This window comes from Emys orbicularis, chromosome 8, assembly GCF_028017835.1.
Source record: "Emys orbicularis isolate rEmyOrb1 chromosome 8, rEmyOrb1.hap1, whole genome shotgun sequence".
Classification (NCBI taxonomy): domain Eukaryota; kingdom Metazoa; phylum Chordata; order Testudines; family Emydidae; genus Emys; species Emys orbicularis.
The window spans coordinates 29826680-29843411 of NC_088690.1; the positions used below are offsets into that span (position 1 = coordinate 29826680).

General features: G+C 45.2%; 1 protein-coding gene across 1 annotated transcript in view; it reads right to left on the reverse strand.

The window, feature by feature from the left end:
- The window catches only part of MCOLN2 (mucolipin TRP cation channel 2), a 39849-nt gene extending 38317 nt beyond the window's left edge, over positions 1–1532 (reverse strand). The window contains exon 1 of the mRNA XM_065409053.1: positions 1380–1532. Within this exon, the coding sequence (XP_065265125.1) occupies positions 1380–1532 (153 nt within the window). The remainder of the gene's footprint in view (positions 1–1379) is intronic.
- Between the last annotated feature and the right edge of the window lie 15200 nt (positions 1533–16732).

Sequence of the window (16732 nt, forward strand, 5' to 3'; positions counted from 1 at the left end):
TGGCTTACCTCATACAGGCACAGCCCACTGCAGGCAAGGACGCTAGGAAGCACCTTCACAGCAGCAGCTTCCCCGGAGAAGAACAGGCACCAGGAGATGCTCCGGGCCCCTCTCTTCCCACCCCCCGCTCCACTCCAGGCCCACCTCTTCCCACCCCCCGCGCCACCTCCTCTCCGGAGCACGTCACATCCCCGGTCCTTCCCCCCACCCCAGAAAGTCCTAACTGCTTAGGACTTTCTGGGAGGGAGGGGCAGGAGCGGAGACGTGACGCTTCCCCGCTCCTCCCCCTCCCTCCCAGCACTTCATGCTTAGGACTTTCTCGGAGGGAGGGAGGGAAGGGGGGGGGGGGGAGTGGAGACGCAGCGCTTCCCAGCTCCTCCCCTTCCCTTCCAGAAAGTCCTAAGCACGGGGAAGCGCTGGGAGGCAGGGAGAGGCGGCGGAGAAGAGGAACTTGTACAATGCTCCCTTGTAAAGTCGCTGCTCTTCCACAGAATCTTACAAGCAGTGGACAGAGCAGGCAGTCAAACAACATTATAAGGGAGCATTGCACAACTTTAAACGAGCATTTCCCTAATTGAGCAACAACATAACTTTGAAACAACATTAAGCGGGAGGACGTTAAGTGAGGAGTTACTGTATTTCAGAGCTATATATTTAATGCCACTTTGTTAAATCTCACACTTGAGATTCCTGCATTTTAGAGATCAAAACAAATCACGGATTTGACTCTGTATCCAAATTAATGCACTGTCTGTAATCAAAATCCTGAGCCACTCTCCCCAAGTGATTAACTGCCTAGTCAACAATCTGCTCTTGCCAATCAGAAGAGCATTTGCAAATACAAATCAAACATTCAGAGTTGTTGGTTACATTAATAATGCAGGCTCTACGGTTGCTGGATTGGAACTCTGGTGACAATACCAATACATTGGCCTCAGGGGATGTGGGGGTTATGTGCAGTGAAGAGCAGAAGGCGCAAAGAGCATGCCACAGCACTGCCAATGAAGCCAAACAATTCAGAACCATATGATCCACAATGAGGTGCTTGATTTAGAGGGAAAAGATTGTTTTGAAACGAATGTCTTTGGCAGTATCTGACCTACTATTTCAGTTAACCCCTCACTGAAATTGCTCCAGTTAGCACCAAGGTGGTGACCAAAGAACATTTAGGAGTTTAGTTTATATTATTGTTTCCTCCCACCACATCCACTCCTACTCCTTTAAGAGTATTCTTTCCTCACCTCTGATCTTGGATTTTTTTCCAGGAAGGAAGTTTAGATAATTAAAGAGTAACCAAAGGAAGCAATACTCCAAGACCATTGATTTGTTGCTCCACCTACATGTTTTTGTAAGAACATAAATAAATATATATATTTTACCTGTGTGGTAACCATAACTATCTTTAGAATCTGCAAACCTAGTTTCCATGGGATTTGACGTCTGGCTCTGTATTTTTCACATGGGTTCATGAAGTAAAACTTCAAATCCTCCTTTAGAGCATCCTCTTCTAGATCGGAGTCTGGTTGAGGCATCATACGTCTGCCATAAATAATATGTTAATTAGAAACCCACAGAATGTCTTGGCAGACACTTTGCATATATTACGGATTCATCTCACAGATCTCTGTTTGACTTAGAGGTCTGTACAAACTGGAATGAAGTTTTTAATAGTAAAATTGAAGAGACATTCTCCTATTACAGTGTAGTTACCAAACTTATTTCATCACACTATGCTATCCCAACTGCACATCTCAACACAGCATTTAAATGACTATTCTCCAAAATACCTCCGCCCAATAAAGTGATTTTATATTCATTATACAGATTAGTAAATGGTTTTTTAAAAAAATCTATTCATTAAATCTAAACATTTTGAAGCATTTTGTTTATATAAACCACAATCTTCCTTTAACCTTTAAACCCCTATAGAAAAGTACTCAGAGACCAAAGGTCTAGGCTTTGAAGCACACTGACAAAGCAGCGTGGGAAAACCTGCACTTTCACTTCCTGTGCATAAGTATATTTTTAGTTTACGGGCCCATCAGTTGGACACTTTTTACAAGCACTAAGTTCACTGTAAAACCAAACATCTCCAAACACACCAAAACATCATGTTTTAAATATAAACAAACAAGATGTACACATTATTTGGTGTCATATATAGTAGCACATTCAATTCACTTGTAGAAACTGATGTAGAGTGAAAAAGTGAGAAACTTTTCTTTCCCCTTCTCTTCTCACACTTCCTCACCTTTATTTCAAATGCAGCAAGTGCTGACTTCCTGTTTAAGTCTTAAAGATCTGAACTCAACTTGTAAATTTTTTCTAATTAAAGACAATTTCATTTGTAAGTACAAAAAAGTAACATGTTCTCTTGCTCCCGTTAGACTTTCAGAAAAATATTTCCAATATCCAAAGTTATATATTAGGATAGCAATTTCCCAGTGTTGGTTGACACTTGAAAAATACATATTTAAAGTTTTCAAACATGCATTCATTCATATCTGATCTTCGTTTGATCTGGTCTATATGCAATGTATAGTGTACTTACAGTTCTGAATTCTATAACGTACTGTATGTTGCATGAAGTATACCCCCACAAAAGTCATGTGATTTGCAGAACCAACCCTCTTCTCAAACAGCAAGAGTGTAGAAGTAATTTTCAAGTCTAGAGGAGCAGTACAGTACCATTCCCAGGTAAGCAAGTAAAAACAGATTTTATCACTGAAGCCCAAAGGTTACGTTTATTACACAGTGACTGATTTTATGGTTCAATTAAAAAAAAGGAGAGGTGAGGAGTTCAGTCCAGTAGAATTACAAAGATGCTAAGAGAGCTTCAGAAACATCGGGGGGAGGGCGAAATCAGAAAAACTAATTTTAAAGTTTCCCTACGAAAAACAAGGCACCAAGCTGGGCTAGTTTTAACCATGTTAGGAAAGTGGTTAAAGGGATATCAACATGAAAACACACATTTCTGCCTGAAAAATGTATACCTAGTGTAGCTACCAGAAACATTTAAAGATTGCTTTTTAGATATCGTAATTAGCAGAACAAAATTGTTTTTTCAGTTTGCATCCTTTGGGCATTTGACAGCACTCTGTGTCTAGTAAGATACTGAAAAGAGCTTTATAAACATCAACAAGGTTTTTTTAAATGAATATTTCTTTAAAACCTCAGGACATAGTATTTGGAGAGAGGTTCTTCTTTTTGTTTTGTTTTATGTTCACCTATCTAAAAAACATCAAGTTGATTAATAAATAATAATAATAATAGCACTTTCACTCTTTTGTAGCTCTTTCCATCCAATAATCCTTAGCCCTAATCGCCACAGATTTTTACTGATACCATCAGCTTCCCTTATTAATTGTCTGCATTTTCTCACTGCTGGTTTGTAAGGTTAAGGAAAATAACAAGGAAGTCTTTGAAACATATGAAACCTATGGAACATATGAAATCCTACCAATGGCACTGGTCCAATACTAGATAAAGATGGTAAAATTGTCTATCATGATGAAGAAAAGGCAGACCTATTCAATACACATTTCTATTCTGTATTTTGAAAGAAGCAGGATGAAGTATTAATATTTTACAGTGTTAGTAAAATACTTACTAGGGAGGATGTTACACAGCAGCTGTTACAATTGCATATTTTTAAATTTTCACGACTGGATAACTAGCACACAAGAGAATTATAAGAATAGGTCAAGGAGCTCTCTGAACCATTAATGTTAATTTTTTAATGAGTGTTGTAGGAGTAAGGAAATTCCAGAGAACTGGAAAAAACTAATCTCATACCAATATTTAAAAAGGAAACTGACAAAGGCAAAATATTGGAAAGACAGATACAGAATGCAATTAATAAAGAATTACATTTTTTTTTTAAGATCACAAATTTGGTTGACAAAGGTAGCCATGTTGACATAACAGATTTCTGTAAGGCATTTGACTTAGTCCTGCATGATGATTGATTAGAAAAAATTAGCACTATGCAAAAATCAGGGAAGAGGGTGCTTCTAGTGGGGTTCCAGAGGGATCCCTATTCTTGGCCCAATATTATCCAATGTCTTTATCAATTATTTTGGAGACAACATTAAATCATTGCTGGTGAAGTCTGTATATGACACAAAACTTGCTAGAGTAGTAAATAATGATGGGGACAGCTCAGATATATAGACTGGCCTCAATCGCTTGCTAAGGTGGTCTCATTTGAACATGCATTTTAATACAGCCAAAATCAAGGTCATATATCTAGATACAAAGAAATTTTGCCCAAAGTCTCACAGGTAATTCTGTGTCAGTCAGGAATAAAATGCATGTCTCCTCTTTTCTAGTCTTATGCTTCAACAGGACTGTCCTCTTGTTATTAAATACTGCCATGATAAGAAATTCTGTGCTTAATGACTTTAACTAACATATACACCCTCCCCCCACAGACGCCAATCTAGCACAAATGGATTTGTTTACATTACAAAATTTTATCATGTTCAAACACAATTATGAAGAATTTAGATAAGCTTACAGAATGCTAACCATAATAATAGTGATGACACCTAGCTCTTATACAGCACTTTTCATCAGTAGATCTCAAAGCGCTATACAGAGAAATTGACACACATAGAGATGAAGTGTCCATGACTGACAGTTAGCATAGCCCTGAGTAAATCACGTTCAATGTCAGCTAATAGTGATTAAATGCAGCTAGTCACTGTTTGCCCTCATCTATGAAGACCGCTCAGTCATAGTCATGTTGTATCAAATAATTCAACTTTTCTCAGTGCTGTTTGAACATAACATGTTACAGGGTAGACAAGGTCAGTGTAGAGCTGTTGCAGCATCAACTGTGGCCGTCTGAGACCACCTTTGGCAGGATTCAAGCCTGGTTTTCAGACACAATTGTAATAGGGTCTGTAATGGTGTTGCATGAACACAAGGAATGTTAAGTATCAGAGGGGTAGCCGTGTTAGTCTGAATCTGTAAAAAGCAACAGAGGGTCCTGTGGCACCTTTAAGACTAACAGAAGTATTGGGAGCATAAGCTTTCATGGGTAAGAACCTCACTTCTTCAGATGCAAGTCGAGATATATTGTCACTCTTTAATTAGTTTGCTTTAATCCTCTCTCACAGTACATTTGACTATAAATAGTCAATAAACTGAACTACTATGAACATCCTCCTGGAAGAGGAATTACTGGATCCAAAGGTCTCCATGGTTGTGCATTAGCAACACAAACAGAGGTGGCCACCTATCTCATGACTGAAAATATTACACTGAAAGAGACAACTCTGTTCTCTGGTGTTAGAGAAAACAGTGGTTTCCGCCAACCCCCAAATAAGTGTTAACACAGCACTGGCTCCTCTCCTCAGCCCCACACAAGAAGCTGCTTTGAGCTGAATCCTGCAGCAATACAGCCATGGGTGAGGGGCATGGGGATGAGCATGGATGGATGCAGTATGTGGAAGGAAACAGGCCCAATGGGCAGAGCTGCTCTAGTAGAAACAAATTGTTTCAGGAAGGAAATGTAACACACACGGTTAAAAATACACTGGGTGAAAGCTTTTGTTGTTGTGGTTGCTGCCGCTGTTCAGATGCAATTCCTAGACCATTAAAACCCCTTTGCATTGCCTCTAATTTTCTGTCTCCTCCATTTCAGCAAATTTCAAATGCCTTGGGCTGCTCAGAGAAATGTAAGAGCATCTAACCAGTTTCAGGGGAACCTTGGCATCTGCACAGTGAGGGCTTGATTCTGATCTCTCTATACATAATTCTTATGCTGGTTCCAACTCCATGGACTTCACTGGAACTACTCCTGCCTTGTATCAGCGCAAGTGAGAGAAAAGTCAGGCCCAGAGTCCTTCCAAGTGCCAAGTAAAATATATCTACCACCACCACCACCCAAAAAAATCCACTTTAAAAAAATAAATGTCCTTACCCTATTACTAGCAATACTTTCCATCCTAAAAGCTGCACAAGCTTTAAGGAGCATTTAAAAGTCTTGTTTCTCCTCCTTTTTGGTGGGGTGTCATTTACTAGTTGCATCACGCTCAGCTGGGGACAGCAAAGCTTAGGACATTGCAAGGGACCCTCCTGCCCATGCACTGGAGAGCAGCGTTATGATAAATAACATCGGCTGCTCAGGTTTGCGCCCCAAGTCCCAGGCACTGGTGGGGGGCAGGCGGGATTTTAAAACCCAAACCTCTGAACTCTCACTGATGTAAAAGTCAAGTCACTCCGCTTGGGCAGCTTCAGTGGGAAGAGCGACGGGGAGGCTCCCCGAGGGCCCCTCAGTGACAGCCAAGGGGGTGACGGGTCCCCAGCCCCCTGAAGAACTGCCTAGCTCGCGCCTGATCCCCAGCCCACCCGTGGCCACCGAAGCGCCACGCTCCCAGGCAGCCCCCAGCCGCCCGCTCACCTGGTCACCAGCGTCCGGCCCCTGGCCACATACCCCACCGACAGGTCCATGGCGCACGCCGGCCGCGGGGCCCCGCCGTGGCCACTGCTGCCCGGAGCGGCGCGCTCGCAGCGGGGCGCGGGACCCATGCAACTCCCGGGCGGGAAGCAGGCGAGCCGGGGCAGCCGAGCTAAGCCACCGCAGCCGGATCCGCGGTCACGTGGCGCCCCAAGCGAGTCCGGAACGGAGAGTGACGGGGCGGAGGCGCCTGCAGCCCTAGGCATTGGCAGGGCAGCGGCAGCGCTCGGGGCTTCCGAGGGGCCGGAGAATCCCCCAGACGCCCACCCCCCGCAGCAAGGGGTGCGCGCCTTGGTTTTAAAGCAGGAGCCTTGAGCTGGGGCTCGCAGCGCTCTGCAGGGTTGGGACGCGGTTTGCGGCTGCCGGGGTCCGTTGCTTCCCACGTGCTGCTTGCTTGCCCCTCAAACCTGCTGCCTGCGCCGTGAGCGGCAGCCTCGCCCAGCGCCCAGGCGTTCATTTCCGATCCCCAGGTCGCCTTCCCCAGACCCCCGCGCTGCACCTTGAACGGGCGCAAATCCGCGCCTGTTAGCAGCGCTAGGGGCTGGCCTTCACTAGCACATGTCAGTCAGAGCTACTAATACTAGGGCTTGGCTCCCCTGCAACAGGCAGGACCCAGAGTGTTCCAGTCCCGCTAGCCTGGGGCCGCCAACTTTCAGTCACAACATTTGCACGTAGCAGCCAAGCTAAGTGCGTGCCCTGGGAGAGCACAGGGAGTAACCACACCTGCAACCAACACTCCCGGTTACACAGAGCGTTTGCATTAGCAATTGGTAACTCAGGCTGCAGCTGGAGACTGGCTCTGTCCCCGGGGGGGGGGCACTAGCTGGCTAAGGTTATGTCTTCACTAGCAAATGTTGCAGCTGTACTGCTATAGCACCTCCCCAAGAGGCGGTAGCTACATTGAGGGAAGCCTTTTTCTGTTGACCTAGCATTGTCATGACCAGGGGTAGGTGGTCTTAAATACCTCTCTCAGGGGTGTGGATTTTTCACCCTCCTGAGCAACATAGCTGGGTCAGCCTACGGTTGCCAACTTCTCTGGATTGACCGGGAGTCTGCCGGAATTGGCATCGATCTCCCGATGACTACTGAAAGCAATCCGGGAGATTTTAATAGGTCGCTGAAAGTCCGGTTGGCGGCACAGCAGGGCTAAGGCAGGCTCCCTACCTGCCCTGCCTCCACGTAGCTCCTGGAAGTGGCCGGCATATGCAGCTCCTAGGCGCAGGGGAGGCCAGGGGATCTCCACACATTCCCCCTGCCACGAGCACCGACTCCGCAACTCCAATTGGCCAGGAACCGGAGCAGCAGGGGTGGTGCCTGCAAACAGGGGTTAACCCACACACCTCCTAGGTGTGGTGTTCTATCCCATCTAGTGGCACCAAGACCAGTTAGAGCAAGGGAGGGCAAACTTACAGCCCATGGGCCAGATCCGGCCCATCAGGGCTTTCGATCTGGCCTGTGGGATTGCCAGCTCCGTGGCACAGCAGGTCTAAGGCAGGCTCCCTGCCTACTCTGGCCCTGCACCGCCCCCCACAGATCCCATTGGCCAGGAACAGGGAACCGCAGCCAATGGGAGCTTCTGGGAGGGTACCCAGGATCCACTGCTGGACATGCTGGCCACTTCTGGGAGCAGTGCGGGGCCAGGGCAGGCAGGGAGCCTGCCTTCAGGCCCGGCTCCAGGGTTTTGGCTGCCCCAAGCAGCCAAAAAAAAAAAAAAAAAAGCCACGATTGCGATCTGTGGCAGCAATTCAGCGGGAGGTCCTTCGCTCCGAGCAGGAGTGAGGGACCGTCCACTGAATTGCCGCCTAATAGCTGGACCTGCCGCCCCTCTCCAGAGCAGCCGCCCCAAGCACCTGCTTGCCAGGCTGGTGCCTGGAGCCGGCCCTGCCTGCCTTAGCCCCGCTGCGCACCGCTCCCACACCGGAGCGGCTCGAGGTAAGTGGCGCCGGGCCAGACCCCGCACCCCTCCTGCACCCCAACCCCCTGCCCTGAGCCCCTTGCTGCACCCCAACCCCCTGCCCCAGCCCTATATTCATGGCCCTGCATACAATTTCCCCACCCAGATGTGGCCCTCGGGCCAAAAAGTTTGCCCACCCCTGAATTAGAGAGAGAGATTAATGAGTTTGCTCTACAGCAGGGGTTCTCGAACTTAATTGCACCGTGACCCCCTTCTGACAACAAAAAAAGACCCCAGGAGGAGGGACTGAACCTGAGCCTGCCCGAGCCCCGCCACCCCGGGCCAGGGGGCCAAAGACAAACCCCAAGGGCTTCAGCCCTGGGGAAGGGGGACTAACCTGAGCCCCACTCCCCAGGGCTGAAGCCAAGGCCTGAGCTCTGCCAGCCAGGGCTGAAGCCCTTGGGCTTTGTCCCCAGGCAGTGGGGCTGAGTCTTAGGCTTCAGTCCTGGCAACACCATTAAAATGGGGTTGTGACCCACTTTGGGGTCTTGACCCAGTTTGAGAACTGCTGCTCTACAGCCTTAGCTAACAGCCGTATGGCTTTTAGTTCATGCAGTAGAGGCTCATGCACTAAGCTCCAGAGGCCCGAGGTTCGATCCCGCCCGCTGATGACTGGGGTCTGTCGGCATTACAGGGGCAGCACATGAAGCCACTTAGCTGCCCCTGAGCCTAGGAGCCAGAGGGACACGCCAGTTGCTTCTGGGAGCCGCCCAAGGTAAGTGCTGCCTGCTCCTCAGCCCCCTCCCGGAACCCACATCCCTCACCCCCTCCTACACCCCAACCCTGAGCCCCCTCCTGCACCCAAACTCTCTCCCAGAGCCTGTACCCCCTCCTGCACCTGAGCCCCCTCCTGCACGCCAAACTTTTCATTTCTTGCCCCACCCTGGAGCCCTCACCCCCTTCCATACCCCAATACCTTGCCCCAGCCTGGTGAAAGTGAGTGTGGGGGAGAGCAAGCGATGGACTGAGTGGGCATGGGGCCTCAGAGAAGGGGCAGGTAGGGTGACCAGATGAGAAAATATCGGGACACATGGGGGGGTGGTCGCCGGCGGAGCAAAAAAACGGAGTGCCGCGAAATATCGGGACAAATTGTGTCCCGACCAAACATTGATCGGGACGCGGGACAAATGCCTAAATATCGGGACAGTCCCAATTTTATCGGGCCGTCTGGTCACCCTAAGGGCAGGGTAAGGGTGTTCGGTTTTGTGTGATTAGAAAGTTGGCAACCCGAGGTCAACTTAACTTTTTAGTGTTGAGCTGGGCTAACTAGCTCCAGTTTAAAGACCCACTTACTTTGAGCTAGAAATGTGTGTGTGGATAGGAATCAGGTTTCTGGGAAACCCATGAGCTAGTACTTCAACAAAGACAAATAGCTGGACTGCGATCTCTTCGGGGCAGAGGCCGTGTTTTGTTCTGTGTTGGTGTAGTGCAGGGGTGGGCAAACTTTTTGGCCCGAGGGCTACATCTGGGTATGGAAATTGTATGGCAGGCCATGCATGCTCATGAAATTGGGGTTGGGCTCCGGCTGGGGGTGCAGGCTCTTGGGTGGGGCTGGGGATGAGGGGTTTGGGGTTCAGAAGGGTGCTCCAGGCTGGGACCGAGAGGTTCGGAGAGTGGGAGGGGGATCAGGGGTGGGGCGTCTCAGGGGTGCAGGCTCTGGACGGCGCTTACCTCAAGCAGCTCTCAGAAGCAGCGGCATGTCCACCCTCCGCCTCCTATGCGGAGGCGCGGCCAGCCAGCTCTGCTGCATGCTGCCCAGTCTGCAGGAACGGCCCCTGCAGTTCCCATTGGCCAGGATTCCTGGCTAATGGGAGCGGCGGCAGTGAGTGGAGCCCCTGGCTGCACCTATGCATAGGAGCCGGAGGGGGGACATGCCGCTGCTTCTGGGAGCCGCGTGAAGCAGCTCCTGACCCTACTCCCCAACTGGAGCGGGGCAAGCCACAGATCCCAACGGGAGCTCGAGGGCCGCATTAAAACAGCAGGCGGGCTGAAAGCGGCCCATGGGCTGTAATTTGCCCACCCCTGGTGTAGTGCCTAGCACTGTGGGGTGCTCATCCCTGATTGGGGGTCCGAGACTCTACTACAACATCTCAATAAAGGTTGCATTAAAACAGGACTTTGAGGAGTCCTCTTAACTAACAGTTTTGCAGTCGATGGAGATGGTGATATGTCATAGTTAATTTTGTCAGGTAGTTGTGGATAACTCTGTGGTTCCATTATCATTTTGTTGATATTAAATAAGCACAATGGTTGGGTTTAACATATCGTTAGTAGCAGGATTCGAATTCAGGTATAATCCCTCTTCTGCCATGATCTAACTGTTTAGCCTCGGCAAGCTCCAAGTGTGATAGTTTTCTCTAGTGTGGAAGCTCATTTTTGAGCTATTTCCTCTGTTAAATTGAATGTATAATGGCTCATTCTTTAAACCAATAAGAAAAACAGGACCACAAATTCTGGAACTTGGTTTGACATTTTTCTTATTGACAGTTGTGAATTCCAAGGCCAACTCTTTGTTATACCAAAAAGAAAATTCACAGGTAAAAAACCATTTTATGATTTAAATTTTTGTCAGATTAAAGCAGGATTTAGGCAGATGCTACATGTGTCCAAAAAAACAAAAATGCAGGTAATCATCAAGCTTAGTTTTAGCAGACAGAAGAGCTCTTTCTGGTTGAGACTGGTACAATTAAAATACTCTAAATATTGTTCTGACCATGTTCCTCCCTGGACTTCAAAGTCCCTCATGCTTTCTGTGGGAGAAGTTTAGGCCCAAGCTTTTTGAACATCTAAACATTACTTATCCTAAAGTTGTTTTTTGATAAATCTTGACAAAAATTTAAAGGAAAAAAGTGCAGACAGTATTTCACAATGTATTTAATGATTCCAGCAGCTGGAACAGTACAAGCTCCATTAATTTTTGTTTGATGACAGTTTTCTATTACAGTACTCTAAACTAGTGGTCTCCAAAGTGTGGTGCGTGCACCCCAATGGGTGCACAAGAGGATCCTTGGGGTGCACAGCAGGAGGAGCGCTTTTTTTTTTTCTTTCCCCCTTTGTCAGGCGGGAGGCCGAGCATCTTTTTTTTTTTTTTTTTTTGCTTCGGCAATTTGGGCAGTAGAACTGGCGCGTCAGGGGGGTGCATGCTCAAAAAAAAATTTCTGATAGGGGTGCGCGATCAAAAAAGTTTGGAGACCACTGTTCTAAACACCACACAACAACTTATACAAATACCTCAAAGGAAAAAGAAGTGACCAGTTCAGTTTGGTTTGTCCAGGTTGAAGTTGACCAGCCACCAAGAAATAAGTAAATATTGATTACACAAACTTAGGCCAAGGGTGGGGGAAGAGTAGGAAACAAATTTAGGGCTAGATGGGCCTTTCTGATGGGGCCAGGAGCAGCCCTCCCCCCCCATTCCTTTTCAATTCAGAGTTTTTAAAACTACTTCAGAAGGGCTCTAAGCTTATATCTCAGCTTTTTAAAGGGAACATTTTGAAGTGCACATACAGGGCCAGATCTTCAAACCTACTTAGTTCCCTAACTTACATTGAAATCAACAAGATTTAGGCACTTAAATACCTCTAAGGTTCTGGCCTCTAACCCTTCAATTTTTAATATTTTCACACTTCTTCCAGAGGCATGGGATTGAGTTTATTGTCTCCTCCCTATTTTAAACAGAGTTGAGTTATGGATAGAGGCAAAGAGCGTGGTAGGTAAAACTCTTAAAGAGGTTCCAAAGTAAACCAAAACATCCAGCTCACTCCTCCTGCAATCTCTGCTTCATTAAAGGCTTTGGATAAGGATTAATAAACCGTGCCTCCTTTAAAGGCAATATTGAAAATCAGGATTTATTTTATTTTGGAATAAAGTGTTCATAACTTTTAGGTGGAGTGTTTTACAGAAGAGGTCGAGGCAGCTGCTACAGAATTTTAAGATGCCTACAGAGCACCTCCATACCAAAACTTTGCAGAGTTTATCCTACAGAGCTGTTCCCAATTTTCAGTTGGGAGCTGGAAGCTGTGAGATGGTGTCAGATTACTCCAGCAAGCTGGAGGGTGGAAGAGGATAGGATTAAACTAGCTCATTCTGAATAGCTTTACAGAGTTTGATTAAGCCTCTTGTTACAGAGTATAGATGTTAGAAGTTCTGTCCTAGCTGTAAGGGGAGCAAGGCAACAATGTTAGCATGTAGAAAGAACAGGATTGAGAATATTGAGTTATGCCATTATGGAATTAGATAATGTGCCCTCACCTGAGTGTCTTCAGTTCACCCTCTCTCAGAAAGGATGAGACATTTAAAAAAAAAAAAAAAAAAGGAGTGTCTAGAGACAAGGGCCTAAACTGATAAGACATAAAAGGTGGTGATGGTGGGGTGACTGAAGAAAAAGATTGGGACTATTTGGAGGAGAGATGAATAAGGGAAGTGATAGTTATACAAATAGTGGTATAGCAAAGGGGAAGTTGGGTTCTAATAAAGGAGAATTCAGTAGTGAAAGTAATAAAAGGCAAAAAGCAACAGAGAGTCCTGTGGCACCTTTAAGACTAACAGATGTATTGGAGCATAAGCTTTCGTGGGTGAATGCCCACTTCGTCGGATCACATGCATCTGACGAAGTGGGCATTCACCCACGAAAGCTTATGCTCCAATACATCTGTTAGTCTTAAAGGTGCCACAGGACTCTCTGTTGCTTTTTACAGATCCAGACTAACACAGCTACCCCTCTGATACTTAAAAGGCAAAGTTACTACCGCTTGAAGGAAACATTTCCTCACAGTGGGTAGTGAAGCTGCCGAATTTGTTATCACAAGACACCATTGAGACCAAACAGCCTAATAAGATCCCATAAACGAATAAGATTTATATATGTATAGACTTCCGTAACTTCATTAACAAAATAGACAAGGTACAAATCTTTATGCTTCAGGGCATAGGCCAACCACTAATTAACAGGAGTTAGGAAGAAGCCTCACCTAGGGGCCAGCTCTGCCACAACAAAACAGTCCCAAGCCTTCCAGTGAAGCATATGGTATTGGCCACTGTCTGAGACAGGAAGTTGTAATAGATGCATCACTGTTTTGATGCTATATGGCAATGTCTATGTTCTTTCCTGGTTTAGACGTGCCAGACACTATAGTTAAAATGTAATTCTAATTAGAAAAATCTTATGTAAGGCACAGGAAAGGTGTTTGAGTTGTTTCTACGTTTGGCCTCTTTTAGTATGCATATCATCCAACGCCAGCTTTGGAGCCCGGTGTTGCTTGTACTTAACCTGCATGGTTGTTGCTCAAAATAAGTCATCTTCAACCTTCATTCTCCAACTAGTCAGAATACTTGAGGAAATTTGGCTTCAGCATTAGAGGAGGACAAGGAGAACATGTATTAATTAAGATTCAGGATTGTCAATACAGGCTATTTCCAACAGCACATCAAATACAGGATCACTGGCTCCAAGAACTGAGAAGTCTGGCTATAAAAACGAGTCAAAGGTGGAGAGTACCTTGCCGCTGGCTTGTGGCTAGGGTAAGCCTGTTCTGCCCCATATGGCAATATGAAGGTATTAGAAATTGCGAGAAGATTGCATGGGAGGGGCTAAGTTGTGCAATGGGCCCTAGCTCTCCTTTAGTCTTTATGTATCCCTAATTATTTACAGGTGTTCCATTGTATTAGGGCAGCAACACTGCTCTGCATTGTAATCAGATTTGGGTTTTGCTGAATTGTGTAAGTCATAGACTGGTTTAAAAATCAAGAGAAAGTTTATGATGAACTAGGTAGGAGATAATCAGGTGAGAGAGGTGATGCCCTTTCAATGATTTATAGTGGCAGATGCCATTCCTTTCAGATTTCCTTGCAGCTGCGATAGTGCTTTTTAAGTGGTGTCTACATTATGCTTAGCCCCTTTTGGTAGGCAAAGAATTGCAATCACGGCTTATATGCTAATCAACTTTTTTCCCCAAACGGCTTCTCAAGATAATAAGGCTTATTTCACCAGCATCTTGGTTAAAATGACTTGCTAGAAATTTAGTTTTTTAGGGGGAATTTGTTCCGTCTGTCCCAGTTCTGCTCCCTATTGCATTTGGTTGGCCTCTGTGCTGAGTTAGAACCTATTATGATAGATGTACCACTTCTGCAAGACTGTTTTACACAAGAAAACCAATGAAAGATTAAGATGCAATAATTCAATGAGAAAAACAATAAAAGTAAGAGCTAATCTAGTACAGACCCAGAGCTAGCATCAAGCTAAAGTTTAGGTATTCATCTCAAATCAGTCCAATATTTAATCCTTACCCGAAGTATAAGGATACTGGTCATGAAAAAGCTGAATTAAAAACTGACATCTTAAAGTTACTCCTGGTTCACTCAAGATTTACTTCAATTGCAAATGTTTATTTCAGCACTTTCCTACAAAATATAAACATTCAGACAGAACATGTTTAACGTCTTCCAAGTTTGTACATAGTACATAAACATTTCACTGTACATTTTACTACACCTATAGGAGTTTTGCTCTTACACGTGCAATCATCTAAAATATGCTCCTCTGTTTTTCTATTCTGCTTCCCAAGTGAACAGATTATGGAGAATAAAGCTTCCATAAAAATGTGGTTCCAAAGCAAGACTGACTGCTTAATAGCTCAGAATTGTAATGTTTAAAGTACTGTATCATAACAAAATTCCACAGACCACCTTTCTGACTGCAGCAGATAATAACTCTGTCAAATATCCACTTTCCAATAGTTGGAAGTCACAACCTCCATACATCTAATTTAGACTCCAAAAATAGTCTAACGTCTTGTGTACTAGAGGAAACATTTAAATAAAAATAGATATTTTGGAAGTACTTTTGTTGCTGTTATGTTTATTTTCTCTTCAATTCTTTAAAAATGTAGGTCAGCATTCTGTTAAGAGAAGTGAAAGGCTACGTGCCTGGTCCTACCCAGTGGTGTCTGTAATAAGCTATGTAAAGTTCCCCACTCAGCTCTGCCACCACACTTCAACCCAACCTGCCCTCTTCCTGGCTATATACTCTGGCCTCTCTGAGAAGAGACTGCCAGTCATGTCAGGTGGTATGGCTTGTTTGCCTAAATGGCTGCTAATTTATGCCCTGAGCCAGATTTGAACATTTACGTTAATCCACTACACTGTTTCCAGGGGCAGTTTATCTAATGTGTTTTACTAAAACTCAGTTTTGGTTGATGTTTTTACTATTACTGTAGGTAAATAGAAAATCTGAAGAAACCAAAGCCCTTTGGTAAGTAGTGCTGTAACTCAGTATATATATGGATTAGCATTCATTATGCCTGTAGTGTTGAAGACCAGTTTTTGTTTGATGTTACCATTGTCCAACTGTTTAACTTTTGGATCTATTGGAGAAATATTGTTGGATAGTCTAGTCTAGCCAGATCACTACGCATAGCCAGTTTCATAATGCCCTTTGCATCAATTCTAACTAGATGATACAATTAGAGCCATGTGCTTAGAAAAATACAATCTAAACTAGAGATAATGGTCAGTTGGAGGTTCAAGTTTCACAAAGCTTCTGTAACAAGTTTGTACTATTTTAAAGAAAAAGAGTTTCAGCTTTAAGTTCAGGAATTTTCCAGCCACTTTTTCTATCCAGTTCTTGTGATTAGTGTGCTGTTTTAAAAAAAAAGTCTCCAGAATTCATTCCCACATTCTTGTAAATATCTTCATTAGGACCTTCAAGAAAGAAAGTTATCAGCTAGTTGCAGGAAAGTAACAATTTTAACTTGAAGACTCCAAATTAACTAAATCAAAATAACTCAGACCCATTCCTTAATGGCTGATACCACTACTGGAAACAGAAAGATCACATACAATACAAGGTGACTGAATTATATGAGAGAGAGAGAGAGAGAGAGAGAGAGAGAGAGAGAGAGAGACCGACCGATCTCATAGAACTGGAAGGGACCCTGAAAGGTCATTGAGTCCAGCCCCCTGCCTTCACTAGCAGGACCAAGTACTGATTTTTGCCCCAGATCCCTAAGTGGCCCCCTCAAGGACTGAACTCACAATGCTGGGTTTAGCAGGCCAGTGCTCAACCCACTGAGCTCTCTCTCTCCCCCCCCAAGCTAAGGTGGTACAGACAAATACGAAGTCCTTGGCACAAAACAGGCAAGATTCTATGAATATTCCTAAGCTGAAGCTACAGATTTTAATAGTGGCCCATCTGGGGATTTGGACTAACTTTAACACCTCCATTGGATAGGGCATCTGTAGAGAACCTGTAATCTCTGGATCCAAACAGCAGGAACCCTTATTTGAACTAAAGAGCCAGGCCCATTAGTTAGAGGCAA